The sequence below is a fragment of the Thalia democratica genome, chromosome 1, assembly GCF_965202585.1.
Source record: "Thalia democratica chromosome 1, ktThaDemo2.hap1.1, whole genome shotgun sequence".
Taxonomy (NCBI): Eukaryota; Metazoa; Chordata; class Thaliacea; order Salpida; family Salpidae; genus Thalia; species Thalia democratica.
The window spans coordinates 54,024,359-54,048,437 of record NC_139165.1 but is presented as its reverse complement, the minus strand read 5'-3'; the positions used below and the strand labels follow the sequence as shown (position 1 = coordinate 54,048,437).

At 25.5% G+C, this 24,079-nt stretch overlaps 1 protein-coding gene across 1 annotated transcript; it reads right to left on the bottom strand.

The window, feature by feature from the left end:
- Positions 1-305: 305 nt before the first annotated feature.
- LOC145828668 (uncharacterized) lies at positions 306-17,443 on the bottom strand. The gene is made up of 16 exons (XM_082936426.1): positions 17,314-17,443; positions 15,874-16,019; positions 13,853-13,921; positions 13,356-13,520; positions 12,840-12,968; positions 11,752-11,878; positions 8,997-9,104; positions 7,282-8,675; positions 6,712-6,751; positions 5,968-6,014; positions 5,623-5,688; positions 5,312-5,378; positions 4,700-4,849; positions 4,467-4,613; positions 4,097-4,230; positions 306-1,278 (listed from the first exon to the last, which is right to left on the bottom strand). Exons 1-16 carry the CDS (start codon positions 17,354-17,356, stop codon positions 1,018-1,020), a joined length of 3,093 nt encoding a protein of 1,030 aa, XP_082792552.1. The 5' UTR covers positions 17,357-17,443; the 3' UTR covers positions 306-1,017.
- Between the last annotated feature and the right edge of the window lie 6,636 nt (positions 17,444-24,079).

Below are 24,079 nucleotides of genomic sequence, written 5' to 3'. Positions count from 1 at the left end.
ATATAAATACAAATTATTAGAAAATATGTTTGTAAAACATTAATTCTTTGATAAATTTTAGAATTGTCATGAGAATACTATTTTATACCATAACAAATAGGTTGAACAAATGTATTTAAAAATAAATGCATACAAATAAAAAGCATCAGTAAACCACGTGGTTATTGTAACTTTTAAAAACACAAGTACAAACATTTCGTTCAAATATTATTTTAGTGAAACATAATTGACTTAACTTTTTATTAAGTATAATACAAGCTAATTATTTAACAGTTTTTATTTACCGTTCTAAACATAAAATAAAAATCTCATAATTTGCTAGTACGAAAGTGTATTACATGATTCAAATGGATGTTAATTGAAAAAATATCAAACACTTTGAAGTCAATAGTCTTCTGTAAAAATATACTTTCAGCTTACTTTTTTTTCTCATGAGATAAATAAAGTATACTTATAAAATGACAAGTTTAATAAAAATTTTCAATTTAAAGACTAAAGTGTGCAAAAAAACTAATAAATTTTTCTAGGTTTGTTAAAAAAATACAAGTACAGTAACCCTCGCTATTTTAACACAGCCAAAAAGTACTCAACAGGAAGTGCATTACCGAGAATTACCAGTTAAAATAGAAAACTGCAATGTTTTAAAAATGCTTTTGACTCGAAAAAGCGTGCACAGCGAGAAAAGCGTACTTAAAAAGTGTGTATAAAAGAGAAAGATAACTGTACTTGATTTGGTAGATCTAACAACGAAGTTATATTTAGTAAAACCAAGGTAAGTTTGCTTAAATTCCACGAATTACTTAACTTATAACTAGCATAAATAGTTTTTAATGTTGTGAATTTTAAATGTAAACATTAATTAATAACTCAAAAAAAGATAATAAGACAATTTCCCAAAACTTTTAATATGACTATTAAAATATAGATTAAAAAAAAAACTATCAAAGTTAATCATAAAAAAAGAGAGGTATTTACAAAAACAAAAAATGCAAAATATAAAACAGTTTAAAAAATTCATTACAATACTTTCAACTTATCATCGATTTTTGTTTTGTTTGCGGTAACCAGTGAACCATCATCACTGGAAGAGTTGACTTTTTCAATTTCATTCTTCCGTTTCCTATTTGCTTTCCACTCTTTCCGCTTAGCCACATTTTCCTTGTGATACTTTTGGAGATTAAGTGACAAATTGAGCAGCTTGTATTTGGCACCGTAAGTCATTTCAAATGCTTTCACATACTGCTCATTTATGTACAACAACGCGTCACCGCAAACTCTCTGTCAAAACATGTAGTCTATAAAATCTATAAGCTAAAATTTGAAACTAATTGCTGTATAATAAACATATTTACAGAGTTAGTACACACAATTTTGCAGTTTTAAACTGACAGTCCTCGATTTTGACTGCAGTTTTCCTGAATTTTGTTGGTCGGCGCCAAGTTGGGCTTATAACCAAAATGACGTAAACTAATAGGTTAGTTGTGATTAAGTAGCTTATTAAAAATAGAACTTTTTATTCAATTTATTTAACTAGAATTGGTCCCTTTCAAAAAAATAGAGCTTAAATTGTTATGTGACTGCTACGGGTACGAGTCTATTATGAACGAAGGGTCAAATATGCACGAATATACGACCCTCCGTGCAAAAGTGACCTCTCGTTCATAATGTCCCTTCGTGTTTGTTTTCATAATTTTTAAAATTTTCAAGCAATTGAACAGACGAAAACTGGAATTTTACCAACTTTTCCAAGAAAAACTGATTTAGCCTGAAGCGTATGAACCCTGTACTTAAAAATATTTGGAATTATTTTTACTTGAGATTACAAATAAAAAATACAACAATTGATTTAGACTTATTACAAAAACTAAAAAAAGAAACATAGTACTAAAAAAGTGCGATGTGGTCCCCAGTAAACTTTTTTTTTAATGATTTCTTATCAATAAGCTTCATTAAACAAAATAAAATTCAAGTAAGTATGCAATTATAATCAAATATGTTATTACAATCAAGTCTAAACAATTTTAGAAAAAAACTTAATTTGGCCTTGCATATCAGAATATGTTAGAATTCGGAATAACAAAATAAAACACAGTTCTTATACACATCTGTAATTAAGGGAATTATGTGTATTGTATATATATACATACCGGTCACAGTGAATAAAGCCTCCAAAAGATTTCTAGCAGTTAAAGCATTTTCAAGGAAACAACCCAACAATGCCAGGAAGCTATAAGAGCAAGTGGATACGATCACGAGTTAGCCTATAACCACAAAAACGAGAAGGGTAAGAACAAAAAAAAAGAAGAAATAATTTGTATTTCAATACTCCATTCTGCAAAAGCGTGACAAAGCGGGTTGGAAAATGCTTCCTAGAGATTGTGGATTAAAACTCTACTAAAGCCCATCCATACTGTTAAGTTTTCAACAGGAAGACAATAAAAATGTCCTATTCCTGTATGCCACACATGAAACAATTTATAATGGCACACAATCGAAATATGTTAGTCACGCAGGACAAAGAGAGGCGAATGTGTGACTGAAAAAAACAAAAATGCCCGGTAAACGGAAGTTGCCTAAGGGAAAATATTATATATAAAGCGACTGTCAAAACTGAAAACCAGACTAAGTATTATGTTGTCTCTACTGGACCCTCGTTCAATAATCGCTACACAAAACACAAGTACAGCTTCAAACATGAAAAACATAGAAATGCGACAACTTGATCACAGTTTATTTGGAAACTAAAAAATAACCAAGTTAATTTTAAAATTCACTGGGAAATATGAACAAGAAATGTTTGAAAAACAAATTCAGTTTAAAAAATGTATGAAATTATGCAATGCTGAAAAATCGAAATTGTAAACGTTAACAAATTAGAATCTCTAAACAAAAGGAATGAATTACAAACAGGCTGTCCACATTACCGAAAAAGATTTATTTTAAAACTCTGTTAATAATTTTGTCTGAAATCAACTAACTATTCTATTATTACGGATTAGATAATTTTGTATAATTTTATTGCTGTATTTACAAGTTTGCTTTTCATTGAATAAAGTACTTGACTGAAGATGCGTATTGAACGCAGAAACAGTTGTTCCAAACAAAAGTTTATTTTGTGTATTTTAATAATATATATATATCAAATGATTAAGTGTTTACAAATGTAAAAAGTGTTTGAAACAAAGTATTAAAATAAACGACTAGAAAAGCCCACAAAACTAATTTTTCTGATAATTTTAGACGGTGCCAGTGATTTAGTCTTTCAAGACTTGTAAGACTTTTAAAGTGTTACTAAATATAACAAGTATCATGGCATTCAGTCTATAAACCTGTTGAAAAATTTTACAAATTCTAACTCTGTCTACAACGGGTAGGAGTCTAATATGCAATAAGAGACACTTTTGCAGAAAAAATATTTTGCACTGGTTGAAATTTTGTTTTTTACCATTACCTCTAACCCTTACCCTCGATCGGTAATTTTTTTTTCCTTCTTTTTTGTTTATAATTTTTTTTTTCTTGTTATTTTTTAAATTAATAATTTTTATTAGGTTTATCTTTTTTAAACAATATTACTCCTAACCCTTACTTTCTTTATTAGTTTATTTTAATTTTTTACTTATTTTATTATTACTGTTACCCCTAACCCTTACCCTAGGTAACTTTTCTTTTGTTTTTTTTCAGTTAATCTTTTAATTTTAGTTTTTTTTACAGTTTTTTTTTTTTTTTTTAATTTTTTTTCTCTCATGCAAAAATGTTTTCGTGTATATTTGACCCATTCCTGTCTACAACAGGGTTTCTCAAACTAAAATTCATAATCACCTAATTGCCAGAAAAAATAGCCTCCTTTTAATAGATACCGCAGCTGCACTTATAAATTACCAATTTAATTTTACCCATTGTTAGTCGTTGCCAGTTTTTTTTAATCACCAACAAAGGGCCAACATCTCTACTTAGAGAAAAGCTTGATTGAAATGGTTAATGAGTTTAAGTCTTTAAGTCTTACAACCATTTTAAAAATTTAGTTTTAAGTTTTAGCAAATAATTATACTGTAAATTAAAAATTACTTCATGTAAAATATCAGTAAAAATAGTTCACCTGTTCCTTAAGATAAGGAAGATACTTGCAAAGAGATTTTTCCTTTGAAGCAATGTAGTCCATAGTTTGATCTAAGCTCCACAATTTAGGATTTAATGGTCTATCTTTTTCCTTTGACTCTTCCACTATGATTTCTAAAAGAATGACTTTTACTTTTTTACATGTTTAAGTACAAATTATGGAGTATATTTTTAATTCTGAAAAAAAAACCAATAAATAAGTAGATGTAGAAACTATTTTATCAAATGTTAAAACTATACATAACTACAACAACCTTTTAGAGTTTCAAACTCTATCAACTATAGCTTTAATAGTATTTATAAAAATTAAATAAAACTAATTGTTATTTTTTAAAAGTAAACATAAAAACCTGGTTCAGATGCATTATTTTTCAGCCAATCATTTACTTTCCTATCATTTGAATTTTTACTTGATAATTTTTCAACAGATTTCTCACTGGAAGGATTTTGCAGGCTTATTTTGGAATTTTCACTGACAGCTTCTTGTGAAAGTTTTCCTTGTTTTAGAATACTTCAGTTAAAGAAAATGCTTTAAAAGTTATCATAGATTTGTAAACTTGTATTAAGCCAAGCAGCTACTTACTTTTTTTTGGTGGTTGCTGTGACTTCAAAGGAAAGTTATGTTGAGTGACAGGAAAGTTAGTGAGAAGTTTGTTGTCTTTAGTAACAGTGGAATTAGGAAACATCTGATACCTTGAAGGCCATCCGCTTGAAGGCAGTTTGAGTGGGTTGGCTGTTATTTTAAAGTTCGAAATTATTTTAAAACAATCAACTTAGACTTTTTTTACATTTTATGTGATTCGAATTTTCGTGTTTTATTTTTCCAAACCATTTCTAAAAATTTATCACTATCTATATATATTTTTTAACTTTTACTTAAGTGTTATATGTTCATACAAAAATATTTTTTAACTTATCTTTTCAATTTAACCTTACTTTTTTTTAAATAAGTCATATTTATGTAAAAGTTATTAACATCTAATTTAAAAGATCTAGAAGAAAACCTAAAAATATATTAAGATAAATTCAATACTTAAAAACTATCATTAATGTTTAATAATTTTTAACAGTCTACATTCTACAAAAATGCTACTGACAGCCAAAAATAGATAGTTTTATTTTTGCATTACTTCTTCTCTTTTGTAACTTGATTCACTTTACTCATAACAAAGCAAGATAACTTATGAGAACTTACTTTCATCTAACTCTTTAAATGATTCTTTGTCAATGCTTTTCTTCTTGGACTTCTTCTTTTTTTTATCCTGTAAACTCAATACATTAAATAGAGAGCAAAAAATGATTGAATAATAACTTAATTTATTAAATTTAAAAAACTTTTAAGTTTAAACAAAAAATATTACTTTTGTTATGTGTTTGTTTAATTAGCTTATTATTTATTAATAATAAATCATAAATATTATTCTTTTTTACTGCACACAAACAAATAATTCAAAAATTATAAATTCTTACAATATTTATGCTACGTAAATATGTAGTAAAACTTACCTTCTTACTCTTGGCCAATAATTTTTTAAGCTTTTTGAGTTTTTTATTAAGTTTTTTTATGTCTTTCTGCAAAAAATACTTTTTTTATCTCAAAGTTATTCCATAAACTTTTAGTAGAAATTTATATGCTTGTATCAAAAAATAACTTATTATATTAAAAATCACAATTATTATTATAGAAAAAAAATTAACAATTATTATTTAAAATAAAGTTAAAAAGTTAATGTATGGTTGTCAAATCATTCTATATTTAAAAACAATTATTGGCTGTAACATGACACAAATATTAGAAACAGAACTATTTCAATTTATTTCCTCAAGACATGTTAGAATCTGTAGACTTACTTCTTTCGGTTGTTTCTTTTTCTTCAATTTTTTCCTGGACAATTTATCTGGTACAAATACACGCTAAAATTAGTGCAAATTTTATCTTTTAAAATTTATAAAATAATTTGAATAATATTTGTAAACAACTATTTGTTTTTAGTAGTTTAAATTATACAAATGCTCATCAAACATAACCTTATCAATTCAAAATACTTTTTTTTTTAATTTCGTCATCAAAAATTTTATTAAACTAAGTTTTACTGTATGCAGGGTTGCCAAATATTTTTGGCAAATTTTCTCCAGGTTTTCAAAATTACACATGTAGGGGTCTATTTTTAGTTTAAAATTAAGTTAAAGGTAAAAAACTGTGTTTAGTAGTATAACAACATTGAAAAGATAAAGTAAAGCTCCTTAAAATGTTTTTTAATATAAAAAAAATTTAGTCATGACAAAAAAAACTATCTATTCGATAGACCTTCTGTGTCAAATCAAAACTTTACTTTTTAACATTAATTTTTTTTAATTCCAGGTTTTTATAGCTTAAATTGTCAAATTCCAGGTTATTTGGCAACCCTGTGTATGTATAGGATAAAAATAGTCGAATTGGACTAAAATAATAAAGATGTTATATGTGATTTATTTAAAATCGTCGGGCAAATCACCAGATTTATTTATCTTCACCACCGGCCTCAAGACTAGCCAATTTTGAAAATATGTGATTTATTTATACAAATTATAAATCCAAACCCTATTTAAATTAACCTTTAGTTTTTTTTCTTCCAATATCTTCTTTATTTGATGTCTGTTTTATTTTGTTTGAATCATTTGCTTTTAGTATTAAAAAATATTAAAACTAATTGAAAAAGCTACCAAGTATATTGTTATATTATTTAAACTTAATTTACTTTTTTTTTTTTAACCATAATAACTTGTTAGTATCTTTATAAAGTCTGTGAAGCTTGAAGTCCAATAAAATATAAACAAATAATTAAGGTTAAATATGCAGAAAATGTAAAAAAAATATTTAATTTTTCTTGCTAAATTTTATATTTAGGGTCTTTAAACAACATTTTTTATTACTTAATTTTTTACCATAAGAACTCATCGTAAAAAGAATACTTATTTTACAAATTATGTACAAGTCAGTGTATTAATTAAGTTTGTCGTAAAAAATAAAAAATAACAATAAGTAAATTAAACCGTTAGCGTTTAATTTAAAAAGCAAATCAATTTAGAATTTTTTTTATTTTTATTAATTAAACAGTATGTCATAGAACGTTTTAACTGTTTTCTAGCTGAATACAAAAACTAATTTATAGGTAATATACTTACTTTTTTGTTGCTTGAATTATTTGGCCAATAAGAGTTTGACTCTGTCCTTTTCATTGTTGACGCTTGAATCAGGTTTTTATGGTTTCTGGTGAGTTTCGAATCACTGTCAGTCGAGTCACTAGAAGCAGCACAAGTGCCAGTGGTCGAAGTATCTGCACTATCTTCCGACGAATCAGAACTATTTCCTGTTTTTGAAGGAGGAACTTGTTTACGCTGAAATATTGCTTCTTTAATTCTAATATTTGCATTTTCATGCTGATCAACTTTCTTTTGGTTTATAGAACTGTTTATCCATGATTTTGCAGATTCACCGGCTTCTTTTAAGTCTTTTATTGCCTCAGTGTATGAAGGTAAAGGTGTTTTTTGTTTTTTGGTTTCGTCTTTTGTACTGCCTATCAATTTTTCTTTGTTAGTATGAGAAACTTTTGATAGCTTATTGTTTTTCAAAAAATATGCATCTGTTTCAACAGATTTAGAAACGTTTGAACGAGAAATATGTTCAGAAAAATTTTTACTATTATCAATTGTAAATTTCAATACTAAATCTTCTTTTTCGTTTTGCTTGCCTTTATCTTGTACAGTTCCTTTTTTAAAAACTATTGCCTGGTTAATTTTATTAGTTGCCTCATTAATTTTATCAGAACTATTTTGATAGCTTTCACTAACTTTATTCTTTTGTGTACAATCTTGTTGTTTAATTTTCTGAACACTTGCAGAAAATTGCTTTTGAATACTTTCTATTTGACTATTGTTTTTCAAATGTTGAGTTTTCTGGTGTATATGTTTCACATTATCGAATGACTCTGATGTTACTGCTTGATTGACAGGTAACAAATCTATTGCATTAGCTTTATGATTCACTAAACTTATTCTATTTTTTATTTGTTCAATTCTTATTTTCTCGGTTTCATTGTTAAAACCTTCATTTTTAACTAAACTTAAGTTTTTATCACTTTGATTTTTAGAAAACTTTTCTATACTTGTTGACTTTGATATATCTTGTTTTTTATCTGTTTCAGTTTTACTTTCAACGTCTTGGATGGCTGTATCTTTACTTATAACTTTATTCTGCGTTGAACTTGAAAAATTATTAGAGGTTTCAGAAGATGTATCATCAGTGAGTATAATTGTTTTAGTTTTATTACAAGTGGACTGAGTTAGTTGACCCTCGGTAGTGGACGAGATAACTAAACTATTTTTATTAGGTGCGCTTTTTCTCAAATTATATTCTACGTCTAAGGTATTTGATTTACTTTCAGAATGTTTGATTAAGCTTGAATAATTAGAATAAGCTGTACTATTTGGCATAGTTATTCTAGCATTCCTTCTTTCGCGTCTTGAACTTCTTGGGCTTTTCAAAGGTGAAGGTGGTTTAGGCATGGATATTTTGTTGTCTAAAAAAACGTTTGAACTTTTACAAAATTAAGTAGTTTAATCTTATTTTAGTCAAAACTCTTATATATTTAATAAATAAAAGTTCATTTGTATAATCGTAATTTAAACCAGTTTATGTTTTAAAACAGCAGCTAACTATTTAATAGAGACGATTTCTAATAATAAAAACAACTAATGACACGTTGTTCCTAAACTTTATAAAACTATGTAAATATATAAATAACAACAATTACTTTTTTGATAGTTGTTTTAGTAGAGCATTTAATTTTTTTTATTATAAAATTAAATAAAAGTAATTTTGAAAAAAAAAACATATGTACTTTTTTTCACTGTAACAGGAGAAGATGCAAGCACAGCTTTTGATCTTGTTTTTCTACTATTTTCTTTTAGCGATTTCTTAATGAATTCATCAACTTTAGGATCGTTACCTTTAAATATTTTTAAATGGCTACTTCAAATTAAGTATATCATTCTATACAAACTTATAGCTTTTGTTCAATTAAATAATAATTATATATTATGTTTATTGTTTGTATTGGTTTTATTTTAAGAACATTTGACGATTCCTTGATCAGTTTTTGTAAAATAAAGTTGTATTCAATCAGGGGTCAGCAAATTTGGCCCGCAAGCATGTCTTTATTTTAAATGGGATGCAGCCCGTGAAAGGTGAAATCGCAGCCTGCTAGACCGCTTCTTGGTTTTGAAATGAAAGGCAAATAAAAGTTGTATGTACAATCTACGGAATATGAAAAATATAGCTTGACATTTTGGAATTATATGATGAAGAGAAAAACTAAAACTAAAATTACAGCCTGGAAATATTTCTACTTTTGAGTTTTAGCTAGTGGCTACCAAATGCCTGCCGGGGAAAGGTCAAGTATTCACGAAGAAACTTTTGCACGAAGTGTCATTATTGCACAAGAGTAAAAAAAAAACTATTCAAAAAAATACCGACCAAGGTTCAGGGGTGTAATGCATTGGCATTAGAAAGTGTAATGCCAGTTTCATAAAAGGCTAAAAAGTGTGAATATGAACATCAAAATGAACTGTAACAACATTCACTTTAAAAAAATACACTTGATTAGTGTAAAAAACACATATAATATTTAACAGAAGTGAGAAAGTTGTCACCAAACTACACTGTTGGTAGTTGTTAATCAGTTCACAATAGTGTTAAAGTAACACAATAGTTGTTTAGTTGGCCAACTCTGGGTTTTGTTTTTATTCTGCCAGTTTTTGATCTGCAGCTTAGACCTGTTTGTACATTTTGATCTGAATTCTGATACTTATAATTTTGTATCAGACACATTTGGTCAGTATTTCTTATAAAAAATTTTGACTTAACAAGTAATTCAAATTGTGTATTGTGATAAATATTGAGTAGGGTTTTATTACATTGCTTTATTGTTGTAGTGCTAATTTCACTGCAATTAATTGAAGAACTTACATTTGTACTTGGTATAGTCTGAGTATAAATTGTTGTATACTAAATCTAAATTTTTATTTATTTTATTATAGACACTCTTAATGTTCCACCTTCTAGTGTTGATTTAACTAAATTGTCAATTAGGAAGCCATCACCTCGGCTTCACCCTGCCAGTGCTAACACTGACTTCGACCCTGGGGGTAATGCCAAGTATTAATAAAGATAAAACTCGAGCAAGAGTGACTCCTCTGCAAAAATGTCTTCGTGCAAAAGTGACTCTTTATGCATATTTGACACTTACCCATGTCTGCCTACACCTGTCTTAAATCAATCATTTTATTTTAACACATCTTTTCTAAAAATAATAACATTCAAAAGACCTACATATTTAAGATGTTTAACAGCTATACACATACTCGACATAAGACTTAAACAGTCATTTTTGAGCTTAACTAGAAATTTTAAAAATTACATCAAAGTTAAGTATTTGTTTATTTAAATTTAGAACTATTTTTAGTAATTGTAATCAAATGAACCCGGAACTTTAATTAATTTTTTTTTAGTTTATTAGGTAAACGTTTCATGAATAAATAGAAGAAAATATAATTCAATACATTTTTAATCAAACTATTTCATTCTATTTGGAAATATAATAATTATTATTAATCAAAGTTTGTTACAAAAATAGAATAGTATTTAGTTATCTACCGGATCCATAAAACTAGGATAAGACTAGTTACAAATCCATATCTATAGTTTTTTTTTATTTAGATCAGGTTGTATCCAGACCTAAATTTTATATCCGGGTCTTGTTTTAAAAATATCTAGTTTAACTCCCTATGAAAATGTCTGAAACCTTTTTATTTTATTTTTTTTCATCACCAACACCATAATATCTAGTATATTTTTTTGTTCATTTACCACATTCGCTGACATACTGGATCCACAAAATTAAGATCCGGCCGGGGTAGACTTTTAGTATGTAATTAAAACTATGTATGGCAATTAAATGTATAATGCTCACATTTTAAGTGTAATTAGTATTAAAAAGTATATAAGACAGTCTTTGTGATATTTTAAAACAAAGCACCTTTTTTAAATATTTCACACATGTAAATATGATCAACAAAATCGGCGAAAGTCTGCAGAACAAGTCCGGACTTTCGTTTGCCGTGAGACAAGCTCAAATTTAACAAAAGGGTTGATCATGCCAATTCGATCATCAGACCACAAGTTTCGGTAGACTGAGTAGACGGTAGACATGTAAATATGATTTAAACTATACCGAGTACAAAAAATATTTTATCATAAAATTAATTTTTAACACGTAGACTTAATAATTATCGCTTTAAATAAGTTTTTGACTCTAAAAACACTTGCAGTTATATCATCCTAGCTTAAAAACTAAAAGAAATCAATAATTTTTAAAAATTCAATTTACCAGCCTTTTTAATAAAAAAAGTTTAAAAAAAAAACATCTCACTTCCTCCTACTATTTATATGTGCATTGATAGCTATGATTTTTAAACTAATGATAAATAATAATACTAGTGCGAATTAACTATTCTATTTATTACCAGGTTACAGTTGTAAAAAAACCCGACATTATTATTAAGTAAAATAGTAAAGTGTAATAGAATTAAATTTACCTTCAGTCCCTTCATCTTGAAGAGTAATACCATACTTACTGTGGTATCCAAGAGGATAAATATCTCTATCATAGTAAAAACACTCATAGTCTTTTGTCCCTTTCCATCCGTCTATACAAACTGATATCTTGAAAATAAAATATACTTAGCTAAAACTATAATGCATCTTGCATAATTTAAAAGTAAAGAGTCTTTATAATCTTACAATGAAACAAATTTTAAAATATCTTGAAGCACATTACAACTAGTTCTTTTTGTGACAAAATTATCATTTAAAAGTAGTTTTACTACATATCATTTAATTTTTTTTTTAATTTCACTTACACTAGTAGTATGGGAATTATAACAATTGAGTCTCAACTCATTTATATTAAAATTGTAATCATATTTGTAATACTAATCGAGTTTAAAATTAATTTAGATATCTATTTTTATTCTAACAGTTTATTACTAACAAAACAATGTTTCACTCCTATGTATATAGGAGATCGTCAGTTGTTGTAAACAAATCTTATTCAAATAGATTCTATTTAAATAAAATTTGTTTACAACAACTGACGATCTCCTATATACATAGGAGTGAAACATTGTTTTGTTAGTAATAAACTGTTAAAATAAATATAGATAAAAATCTCCTTAAAATCATTTAAGTTGAGAACTTTAAATTGTTTGATTTAAAACAAGTTACAAAAATAATTTAGATATTGATACTATAGGCTATAGAAACAAGTATGTCAGCATGAAATTTAGTTCTTTTTCTGATATATCAAGCATTAACTGCAGTATAATTATAAGAATTGATTCTATCATCATATATATTTGATATATGAGTACATAATTTTTTTTAATGAGAACAAGAGTGATATACAAACTATAATACTTTTTAGTAAGAACACTAAGTCTAATCTCAAAATATGTATAGATTTTCGTAGAATTATTTAGGCAAAACAATCTCATATAACCAATAATCCTCTTTAAAATATTTCTTAATGAAATAAACTTTTACTAAATGTCGTTTAAAAACATTTAATGTTTATTTTTCAGATTAAGATTTTTTACATAAATAATATGATAGTAAAACCACAAACCATATCTCCATAAACATTGCTAATTGTAGCAGGATGAACTATATAAATTGACTTTTTTAAATTAATTTTGCAAACTGCCTCTATTTTCTCACCTACTTCAAAATAGTTTTGTTCTGGTGTTTCTGGTTCCTACAAAAAAACGTAAATAAAACCGTTTTTATAAAAATTTACAAAAGACTTAATAACTGTTTAAGTATATTAAGTCATTTAAACATAAAAACGTTCAGGGTGTAAAAAAAATAGACAAAAATTTTTATTACATTATATCAATAAAAAAACTCATAATATTTTTACTGAAAGCAACAAAATAAATATTTCATAAGTTTAATGCTTAGATTTAATGGAGCTTTGAGTTATTAAAAAACAAATAAGTACTAGATTTAAAGAAAAGTTATGTGTTATGAAAAACTTTTTCATTAACTCTGACTAAAACTAAAACACTAGTAACCAAACAAACTTTAATTGGTGATTAGTTAAGTACAACGAAAATTTCACTAAAAAGTTTTATTTTACTACTTCGTAAAAACACTCTTCTAAAGCAGCCTTTTCTTCAGAGTTTTCTTCTTTTATTTTTCTCAAAATTCTGTTTTTGTAACTTTGATAGTTGGTCTTTGTACACCCAAGAGGAGGTTGAAGAAAATTTTTACCTTCTTTTTCACAAGTTCCAACAGGAAAAATATCCTATAAAAGAAAAAGTAAATTTTACAAGTTAAAAAAACTCATAGTTTTTTCAAATATTTAATACAGAATTATAAAAATCAGCTAGCAGTTTTTTCTAATTAAAAAAAAAGGGCAATTAACTGTTTACCATCTAATTTTGATAAGTGATTTAACTCAGGAAATTTAAAAAAAAAATTTTAGTAGCAGCTATATGCTAATAAATATTTACACTTTTTGTGAAAAAATAAAGTTGAGTTCTTTAAGTTTAAAAATATATAACAAATATCTTAAACAAACTTCTACAACTAAAACGTTTTAGTTAATTTGCAAAAAATTATGTAGTAAAAACTTACACAAGAATCAATCATTTTCCACCTTGTTTTTCCATAAGTTGCCAAAAGTTCTACTAATATGCGTGGTCCCTTAAAAATTAAATCAATAAGATATTTAAAAACTAATTTATGTATTCCTTGTTAAGTGTATAGGGAAGGCTTAACTTTCTTTTATTTGCTAAACTTTTCAAGTATGTTAATTAGCTACCAGTTACTTTATTATGATTTCTATGTTCAACTTCAAACAAATTTTCAACATATAGAACTAAAAAATTAAGAGTTTAATAGGTTAAACAGTGTAAACTAAAATGGAGAAACATTGTTTGCTTATTGTTTTTAAATTTTATTAAAATGTTTAAGCAACCTCCTTCAAGCTTAAGCAGTTATTTTATTCAATAGATTATAAATCAAAACAAATAGCTTTCATTTAGTTTTAGATTTTAACAACTTAATTTACTATATTTATTCTTATAAAATTTAATAGTTATAATTTTTTTTCTTAGAAAAACTTCTTTGAATTAAAGTATTTAAAGAAAAATGTTCTTAAAAAAAATTAATATAAATTAATGATTTAGTAATGCAGAAGTCCATTTTGTATATAGTGATTAATTTTAAACTTAAATAATAAACTAATTATAATAAAATAATAACCTACAAATAATTAGGCTTTAAAAGATCACTTTAATAAGTATTTTTATTACATCCTAGCAAAAACTTCTGGCCCAAGACAGATTTTTTAGTTTGAAAACAACTTGTGCAATTCAACCAAAATTGAGCTTTGTTATAATTTTGATTAAATTTTTTTATACATAAAACAAGTCTTTTTCAACAACACAAATATATTTCAACAATTTTCTTCAGTGTGATTACAATTGTAACAAGGTAAAACAAATTTTTTAATTTTTTGTTATAGTTTAGGGTTTTTTTTTACTAATTGATTGATAATTTCTCATATAATTAAAAAGGCTATATAAGTTTAAAATTTGTTTTACCTTGTTACAATTGTAATCACACTGAAGAAAATTGTTGAAATATATTTGTGTTGTTGAAAAAGACTTGTTTTATGTATAAAAATTAAAATTAGCAGACATATGTTTAAAATTTTAAATTTTTTTATGCAAAACAGTATAGCTTTATCAATTAATAACTAATGCTTAAAATCAACCTGAAAAAGTACAGTTAAATTTAAAACAAATAATTTAAAAATACTCTAAGATATATTTTTAAAGTTCAAGTACTTATCAAATAAAAGATTATTTACACACTATTTCCTTATTTTTAAGGAAACTCAAAGAAATAACACTATTTCCAATATATATTATCAAATAGGAATCTGGTCAACATAAGCTCAGTAAACTGAGTTGGACAATCTTTAAACAGAACATAAAAAAATTTCTTTATACAAATTTTCATTTATTTTAATTTCTTGGAGATGTAGCACTAGTTCTGTTTCATTTTAAAAAATCAGTTTACTTAAGTCCTATTAAAAAATTTAATCAAAAATTCAAGATTATTAAAATTTAAATATATAAAATGTACACCCATACTTTTGAAACTTGTAACAACTATTACAATATTAACACTAAATAATACATATTACAGAGTTGCCAAAGGTTTATGAGAAATTTCTTTCAGGTTTTCTGAATTTCTTTCAGGTTTTTAAATGTACAAGTTTTTGAGTCTTTCTTTAGCATAAATTTAATGCAAGTTAAACTATTTAAGATTTAAATCTATCTTAAATAGTATAACAACATAGAAAAGATACTGTAAATATTTTTTAAATGTGTTTTTTTATAAAAAAAAAGTTTTTGATGATAACAATAAATTATTTATATGATAGATTGTTTGTGTCAAATAAAAATTTCAATAATTTACATGTGAAAATTGTTTAAAATTCTATGTTTTTCAATGGGTTTTGTTTTAAATTTTTTTTTTCTCCAATTTTAGGTTTTTTTAGCCTTTATTGTCAAATTTCAGGTTTTTCCATATTTTTCCCGGATTCCTGATAATTTGGCAGCTCTGATATTACCAACAAAACTAACGTCTTTATCAGTAACTTTTGCTAGACAAATTAATTCTTCATTTTCATGATCTCTAGTTTCAATCAAATCATCTATCTCAAATTTATTTTCTAAAAATTCTTGAGAATGCTTAAATTTGTTTGTTGTTCTTTGATCAGCAGCAGCCACTATTTAATTTTTTTAACAATGTAATACAAAAGAAGAATTATAAAATAAACAATATATTTTTACAGAAGTAAAAGAAACATGTTTAGCATAAATTTAGTAATGCTTAAAAACTGTTATAGACAAAATTGTAAAAAAACAAAGTAAAACCTGAGCATAAGATAATTCAGACCAGAGTTGGTAAAATGCTAATAGTTACTATGGTAATTCAGCAATGAAGCGTATAAACTTTGGTTTGTTTTAAGTTAGTAATTTCACGCTCGAGTAAACAAAGCAGAGCTTTTTAACATGTCTGATTCAGACATCTTTAATTTTAAATTTTATACATATTTCAAGACAATTTCAATTTATTTAAATTTTAATAAACAATTTTGTCTATTATAAGTAAAACCATACTAGAATTAGATAGATTTTTTCGTTACACTTTCAAAAATTCTGTTGTAAAAAATATTTTCAATTTAAGCATTTTAGTTATTAACTTGCAACAATGACATTATTTAAATTTCAACAAATACTGCAGTAATGTATATGTTTACTCAAATTGTGTAACTTTTATTATTTTTTGTAAATTTGAAGTTTTTTAATCAAGAAGTGCCTTTGTGAAACTTTCTCAAAACCCATTAAAATTTGTTCAGTGTGTTTTTGTGATAATTGTAAACTACTTTTAGCTAAAAATATAAGATCCATTTTATAGGTCCCATACAATTTAAATTGGGTTCGTTTTCAGAAAATAAAAACTTGCTTCTGTGAAAGGTTTTTAAAGTAGCTAAACATGTGTAAAAGGTGTTTTAGTGATGTTTCCAAAATTTAAACTTTTCTAGCTAGAATATACATGACCACATTTCTATAAGCACCTTAATAAACATGTATAACTCACACTGCTATTTTAGAACATTAATATAAATTTTCAAAAGCAACAGCTAGGTCTATAGCACATACATCTCTACAAGAGAATGATAGTGCAAAAGATATCAAAATAATAGTGCAGATATGAAACAAAAGAAATAAGGCTCTACTTAAAAAGTAAAGCCAAAAGGCTTGTACAAAAGGTAATGTGCTTTTAATTTTATTACAAGTACAGGTGGAGTGTAAAAATATAAATTACTTCAAGTGATATTATTTTTGTAGTTTAATAAATAATTCTAATATAATTTACATTTAAATTACAATAATAGTTAAAATTAAACATTAATCTATTGAATATGATAGTAATTGAAGCAATTTATGTTGTTGTTATTAACTAATAATAGATAAGTTAACTTTGCAGATAACAAATTATCAATTTTTTACACTTACCTACTTTATGTTTCTTCTTTTTGTCTGGTGACATAGTCAACATTTATTTAAGATTTTACTGTATTAAATATGAATGAATAAATTTGTTCATAAAAGTATCATTTACTATAATGAGGAAACAAATACTACAATTTGAATTATTTTTTACAAAGTCTGTAAAAAAGCTTAATTTAAAAACTTGGGTTTTATAGTATTTTAAAAAGTACAGCATGAAAGCATTTTGAATTTAAAAAATTTTGATCTTTATATTAAAGAATGATTATTCAATCAAATTCTTTTTATAAAGTCTATTAAGTTGTTTTGCACATTAAGTGTTTCAAGTACTTTGGAATTACTTCCTTCCTCAGTAAACTTTAAATAACTTTAAAACTATTTCCGCAAGTGTATTTAAAATTATTTAAGAAGTAAGTAACTTTAAAATTTTAATGTGCAAAAACAAATTTGTATATTTTTCTAGTAAGAATCTTTCTATTCATTATTCATCTGATTAAAGCTCATAATCACAAAAAAATCTGAGTAATCCAGCTTTAAATTCTTTTTTTAATGTAATTGTTCTACTTATTGAAATGTGTGTTGAGGCTTTTGCAAACAAATTTCAATTAAACTTATTTCGGTTATGCTTACGAATCGGGGCACACGCTTTTCAACATTATTTGAAGGAACTTTTTCCTAATTTTAAAGATATTCAACATACTTTTGCTAACAGGTCCAAATTTCAAAAAGTAAAGACGTCGTAAGGTAAGAACTTTGAGAGGTACGCACCCGCGTAAGGTACGCACCCGCGTAAGGTACGCAAATTAGAAATTATCTTTTTATAGTTGGTTTTTAAAACTAAACATTTAAAAATTTTTTACAGGTATTATCAGAGACGAAGACAAGCTCTTTAAAGCAAAGTTAGAAAACTGTAACAGTAACTACCAGTGACATTTCAACTACGTTTGACATTTTTACTATTTCAAAACTTTATCGTCAAATAAATGAAAATTTTATTTTTGTGAAACTTGTATTTGACTAAAACGAAATAAAATTAAAAAAAAAGTTTAGTAATATATTTAGTTAAACCAAAGTTTAGTCAAACTTGTACTAGAACTGTTTTAAAAAGAAAATTAATTATTATTATCAGTAGATAGAAATAAGAATGCAACTCTTCAAAAGAAATTAAACTCTAAAATTTATCAATATTTTTAAGTTTTAACTAACTAAGTTTAAATAACTTTTTAAGTTTAAACCACAGACCATTTTTTAAATAAATATAAAAACAACTTAAACATTGTTTTCAAAACTAATTAAGTATAACAAATATACTGTATTTTTAAAGTAAAGATACTACTCAAAGATTTTGTTTAACTTCGTTTCTTTTTTCGTTTGCTTTGTTTGCTGAAAATTAAATTAAAAAAATATTAGATCGTTTTTATACAGCATGATCTGAACATCATCTAAGTTGACAGCACAGCAGAAGTATTAAAATAGTTTCAAGTCAAATTAGTTCTAAAATATTTGAACAATTGTCAAAAGCTGAACCTGGAAATTTCGAAATTATTTTCTTATATATGATTATTTAACTAAAATAATCATATAAAAATAAGTTTCATGGCAATTAAGAGGCGACTGCTACGCTCTTTTTATTTTTTTTTAATATAAGAAACAAAAGTAAAACATTGATGTTAAGGAAGACTAATTTTTGTAATATGTTTGTAGTACTTATTTTATTATTTATATAAACGATGTAGCCTTAGAGGTTATATCGCTAGGTTATATCCTTAGTTGATTCTAAAAGCAACATTAAGCTTTTTGCAGACGACACAAAAATATTTAGCCAATCTAACTTAGTTTTACAATAATCTTTAGATAAAATCTACCATTGATTAAAAGAAAGGAGATTAAACCTAAATCCCAGCAATGTCATGTTTTGAATATTCAGAAAAGTACACCTATTCCAACGTTTGATTTTAAAATAAACAATGCAATCTTACATAAAACTGAAGTATTTAAAGACCTTGGAATTTTTATTTCAGATAATTTAAAATATTTATTAAGTTTATTGTCCAACGAAGGACCTAGGCATTAAAACTTAAGCCACTTAAACTGAAAGACACTAAAATAAAAAGAAAAAGAAAACAAATTACAGTGATTAAATAAACATAAAACTTATACAAGGCACACACTGAATAAACTAAAACTTTAACAAACAAATATTCAACGATTCCAAAGTCACCAATCTCCAATTATACGTTCCAAAGCAACAAATCCCTGTAACAAGCAACTCCTGTCAAAATTCTTCAGAACCTGTCTTCATCTTGCAGAACATTGATCTCAGCTACTATTTGCCACTCGTTATGTTTTAAAGTTTCACCACGTCAAATTCAGTCAAAAATCACTTCAAAAATGTGGCAGCAACAGTTCACAAATTTAGCTTAGGAATCAACTGAGTATCCAATAATTTTAAAATCTAAAGCCTAAAGCACACTAACAATAGCCCTTCCAAAATATCAAAGTTGAAAAAGTACCTAAAATCTATAAGGGGAAGGTGTAGCTTACAGATTAAACTACCAATAAACTACATACCACACACCAAATCAATGGCTAAAGAGATGAACAAAACTAATCACTTATAAATTTTACTGGTAAATATTTTATTTAAATCAAATTTTTTTAAGTTTAATCGAAAATGTTTAAGATTTTTGCACGATACTAGTTCATTTAGAAGTTTGATCTACATTTTTACCGAACGATAGAAAAAAGATTTGTGCCAACCAACATAGTAGAAATGATATTTGCATGTATATTTTCTACTATTACCTCTGAGTGAGTAATTATTTTCATAAGGTTTAAAGAAAGTTTGAGAATCAATAGTAGTTTCATTGTTAATCAGTTTAAAAAAAGTAATGAGATCAAATTCAAGTCTTCTGTACTCTAAAGTTTTTATATTAAGCTTTTTTAGTCTGTCTATGTATGACGTATATGAAATGTTGCACCGATTAAAGATTAATCTCGTAAATTTTCTTTGTATAGATTCTATTTGGTTGATGTCTTTTATAGAATATGGAGACCATAAAGGTGTGTTGTATTCCATCTTAGGACGGATGTAAACTAGGTACAGTTTTTTAAGAATTACCAAATCCGTAGATATAAAGCTTTTTAGTGCTTAAGAGATAAAATTGATGCAGTACGGTAAATATAGTTAATGTGATGGGTTCATTTTAAATTATCTGAAATAAAAATTCCAAGGTCTTTAAATACTTCAGTTTTATGTAAGATTGCATTGTTTATTTTAAAATCAAACGTTGGAATAGGTGTACTTTTCTGAATATTCAAAACATGACATTGCTGGGATTTAGGTTTAATCTCCTTTCTTTTAATCAATGGTAGATTTTATCTAAAGATTATTGTAAAACTAAGTTAGATTGGCTAAATATTTTTGTGTCGTCTGCAAAAAGCTTAATGTTGCTTTTAGAATCAACTAAGGATATAACCTAGCGATATAACCTCTAAGGCTACATCGTTTATATAAATAATAAAATAAGTACTACAAACATATTACAAAAATTAGTCTTCCTTAACATCAATGTTTTACTTTTGTTTCTTATATTAAAAAAAAATAAAAAGAGCGTAGCAGTCGCCTCTTAATTGCCATGAAACTTATTTTTATAGAATTATTTTAGTTAAATAATCATATATAAGAAAATAATTTCGAAATTTCCAGGTTCAGCTTTTGACAATTGTTCAAATATTTTAGAACTAATTTGACTTGAAACTATTTTAATACTTCTGCTGTGCTGTCAACTTAGATGATGTTCAGATCATGCTGTATAAAAACGATCTAATATTTTTTTAATTTAATTTTCAGCAAACAAAGCAAACGAAAAAAGAAACGAAGTTAAACAAAATCTTTGAGTAGTATCTTTACTTTAAAAATACAGTATATTTGTTATACTTAATTAGTTTTGAAAACAATGTTTAAGTTGTTTTTATATTTATTTAAAAAATGGTCTGTGGTTTAAACTTAAAAAGTTATTTAAACTTAGTTAGTTAAAACTTAAAAATATTGATAAATTTTAGAGTTTAATTTCTTTTGAAGAGTTGCATTCTTATTTCTATCTACTGATAATAATAATTAATTTTCTTTTTAAAACAGTTCTAGTACAAGTTTGACTAAACTTTGGTTTAACTAAATATATTACTAAACTTTTTTTTTAATTTTATTTCGTTTTAGTCAAATACAAGTTTCACAAAAATAAAATTTTCATTTATTTGACGATAAAGTTTTGAAATAGTAAAAATGTCAAACGTAGTTGAAATGTCACTGGTAGTTACTGTTACAGTTTTCTAACTTTGCTTTAAAGAGCTTGTCTTCGTCTCTGATAATACCTGTAAAAAATTTTTAAATGTTTAGTTTTAAAAACCAACTATAAAAAGATAATTTCTAATTTGCGTACCTTACGCGGGTGCGTACCTTACGCGGGTGCGTACCTCTCAAAGTTCTTACCTTACGACGTCTTTACTTTTTGAAATTTGGACCTGTTAGCAAAAGTATGTTGAATATCTTTAAAATTAGGAAAAAGTTCCTTCAAATAATGTTGAAAAGCGTGTGCCCCGATTCGTAAGCATAACCCTTATTTCAATTAACTTTCATAATAAATTAAGAGAAAGTTGTTAATCTTTTTTAACAAAATCCCTGGAATAACATTATATGATGGCCAGTATAGAAAAATACAGTAAGAAAAAAATATGTCACAAATTTCTGAAATTTTGGATTTGATTGGATGCTATTTTGATGCATGTATTTAAAAATATATAATCTAGCATCTTGTCAGCACATATACAAATAACTTAAGTGAGGATTTGATCTTTCCAACAACAATTAAATAGAATACTGCATGGAATTTTAAAATATTGATAAATGATTCTATAAAACATATATATAAATGTAAAATTCTTTACAAGTAAAAATTTTGAGTTTGTATGGAACTGAAAAAAATAATTTATTCATTAATACTATGTTTATTGAACTAAAAAAAAAGTGCTCAAATATTTGGTCCAAGGACCTGGTGTACGAAAAAACCTTTCCGTTATCGAGTCATACACCAGGATACAGTTTAAAGTCATGTCCAGGACAGCTTTACCAATTAAATTTTACCAATTTTAAAACTTTACCATTAAGTATTATTTTTAATGAAAATTTAGCTTTAAAAATTTAAATAATAACATCTTCAAAGTATACAAAAACTAAATATTTTAAAAAGAAATTATAAAACCAATGAATTAAATTAGTCTTAGTTTGATCATTAAAAATATTTGCAGTGGCTTAAGATTTAAATCAGTTCTCATTTCAAGCAAAAGCATTACTTAAATTTTAGTTTTTAACTAGGGTATTTTTTAACTTTCACAAACTTTTTTATATAAGACCAATAACCAGTTTATAAACGCTATAAAAACAATATTAATAAAACTTAAATTCTTAAGCATGAAAAAATTTCAAATGCATACTAAACTTTGTTAAAAATTTCAAAACTCTTTAGTTTACACTTTTTTGAGTTCTTTACATATAGTGATGTAAAAAAGGTTTATAATAAGTTTAGTTTCTTGTTGTTTTCCTCTATTATAAAACAGTTTTAGACTTTATAGTTAAACCTTGTTTTTTATGTTCACTAAAGTAAAACAAAAACTATTGATTTGAAAAAAAAAAAAAGTAAAAGCTTCAAATAAAAATAGAATTTTTTTTTTTCAGTAATTTTACAGATAAATTATGTTTTTTTATTTTCAAGTATATAAGCTCTTAAAAACTTTAGTCTTAATAAGAAATTAATCATTAAATTAGCTTTTGTACATAGACAAAATATATATGTATATACAAATAAAATCAAAACATATATAAATTTATTTTGTCTAACGTAAATGTCGACTTGAGCTCGACATACAGCCTTTTATAAGTTGCGAGCCAGCGTACAGTTATTAGAAAAAAGTTCTTCGTGGGCAGCATTTATCTAAAACAGTTTTAGTGATCAATATAAAAGTACTAAATTTAAATTTACTCTTGTTTTTAAACTAAAATTTAGTTAAATAAAAAAACCTCTTTGGTATGTAACAGTGGCGTAGCGTGGTATTTTGGTCAGGGGGTGCGCAAATTTTTTTCTCAAAAAGTCCTCTAAATTAAAACTTTTGTAATTAGCTATAAAAAAACTTTTTATAAGTAATATAATTGAAATAATTTTATTAAGTAAAATAAGTTCGTTAACTGTTTTAAAAATATTTATATATTACAAAATTTAACAATTAAATAAAAATATAAATTTCATTAGAATTACTTATACTTGCAAAAATGTAAACTTACTAAATAAAAATTGTTTTTATAACTTATAGTAAACTTTATATCTTTAAAAACTAATATATTTAATAAAACGAAAGTATCTGTTTTGTTTACGAAAAAATATCAATCTCTTTAATATACAATATTGATAACAACACCTCATTGCACATAATTTTAATAAAGTTACACAGAAGTTAAAATAGTCCAACTTTATAACTGTTATTACAGTTTATTACAACATTGTAAAATAATTAAAAGTATACTTTCTAAATTTAATTCATTTGATTGTATTTGTTTAAAATAAAAATCACAAACAAAGTTTATTTCTCATAGGCCGACACGCTTATCTTGTATGTTTACAAAAATTAAGTTCAGAAAACTAGCAGTAGTCTTAACAATGTAGCATAAAAAAATATTGTAAAATTGTTTAATTTTTCTTTAAGCGTGACGTATTTTTGT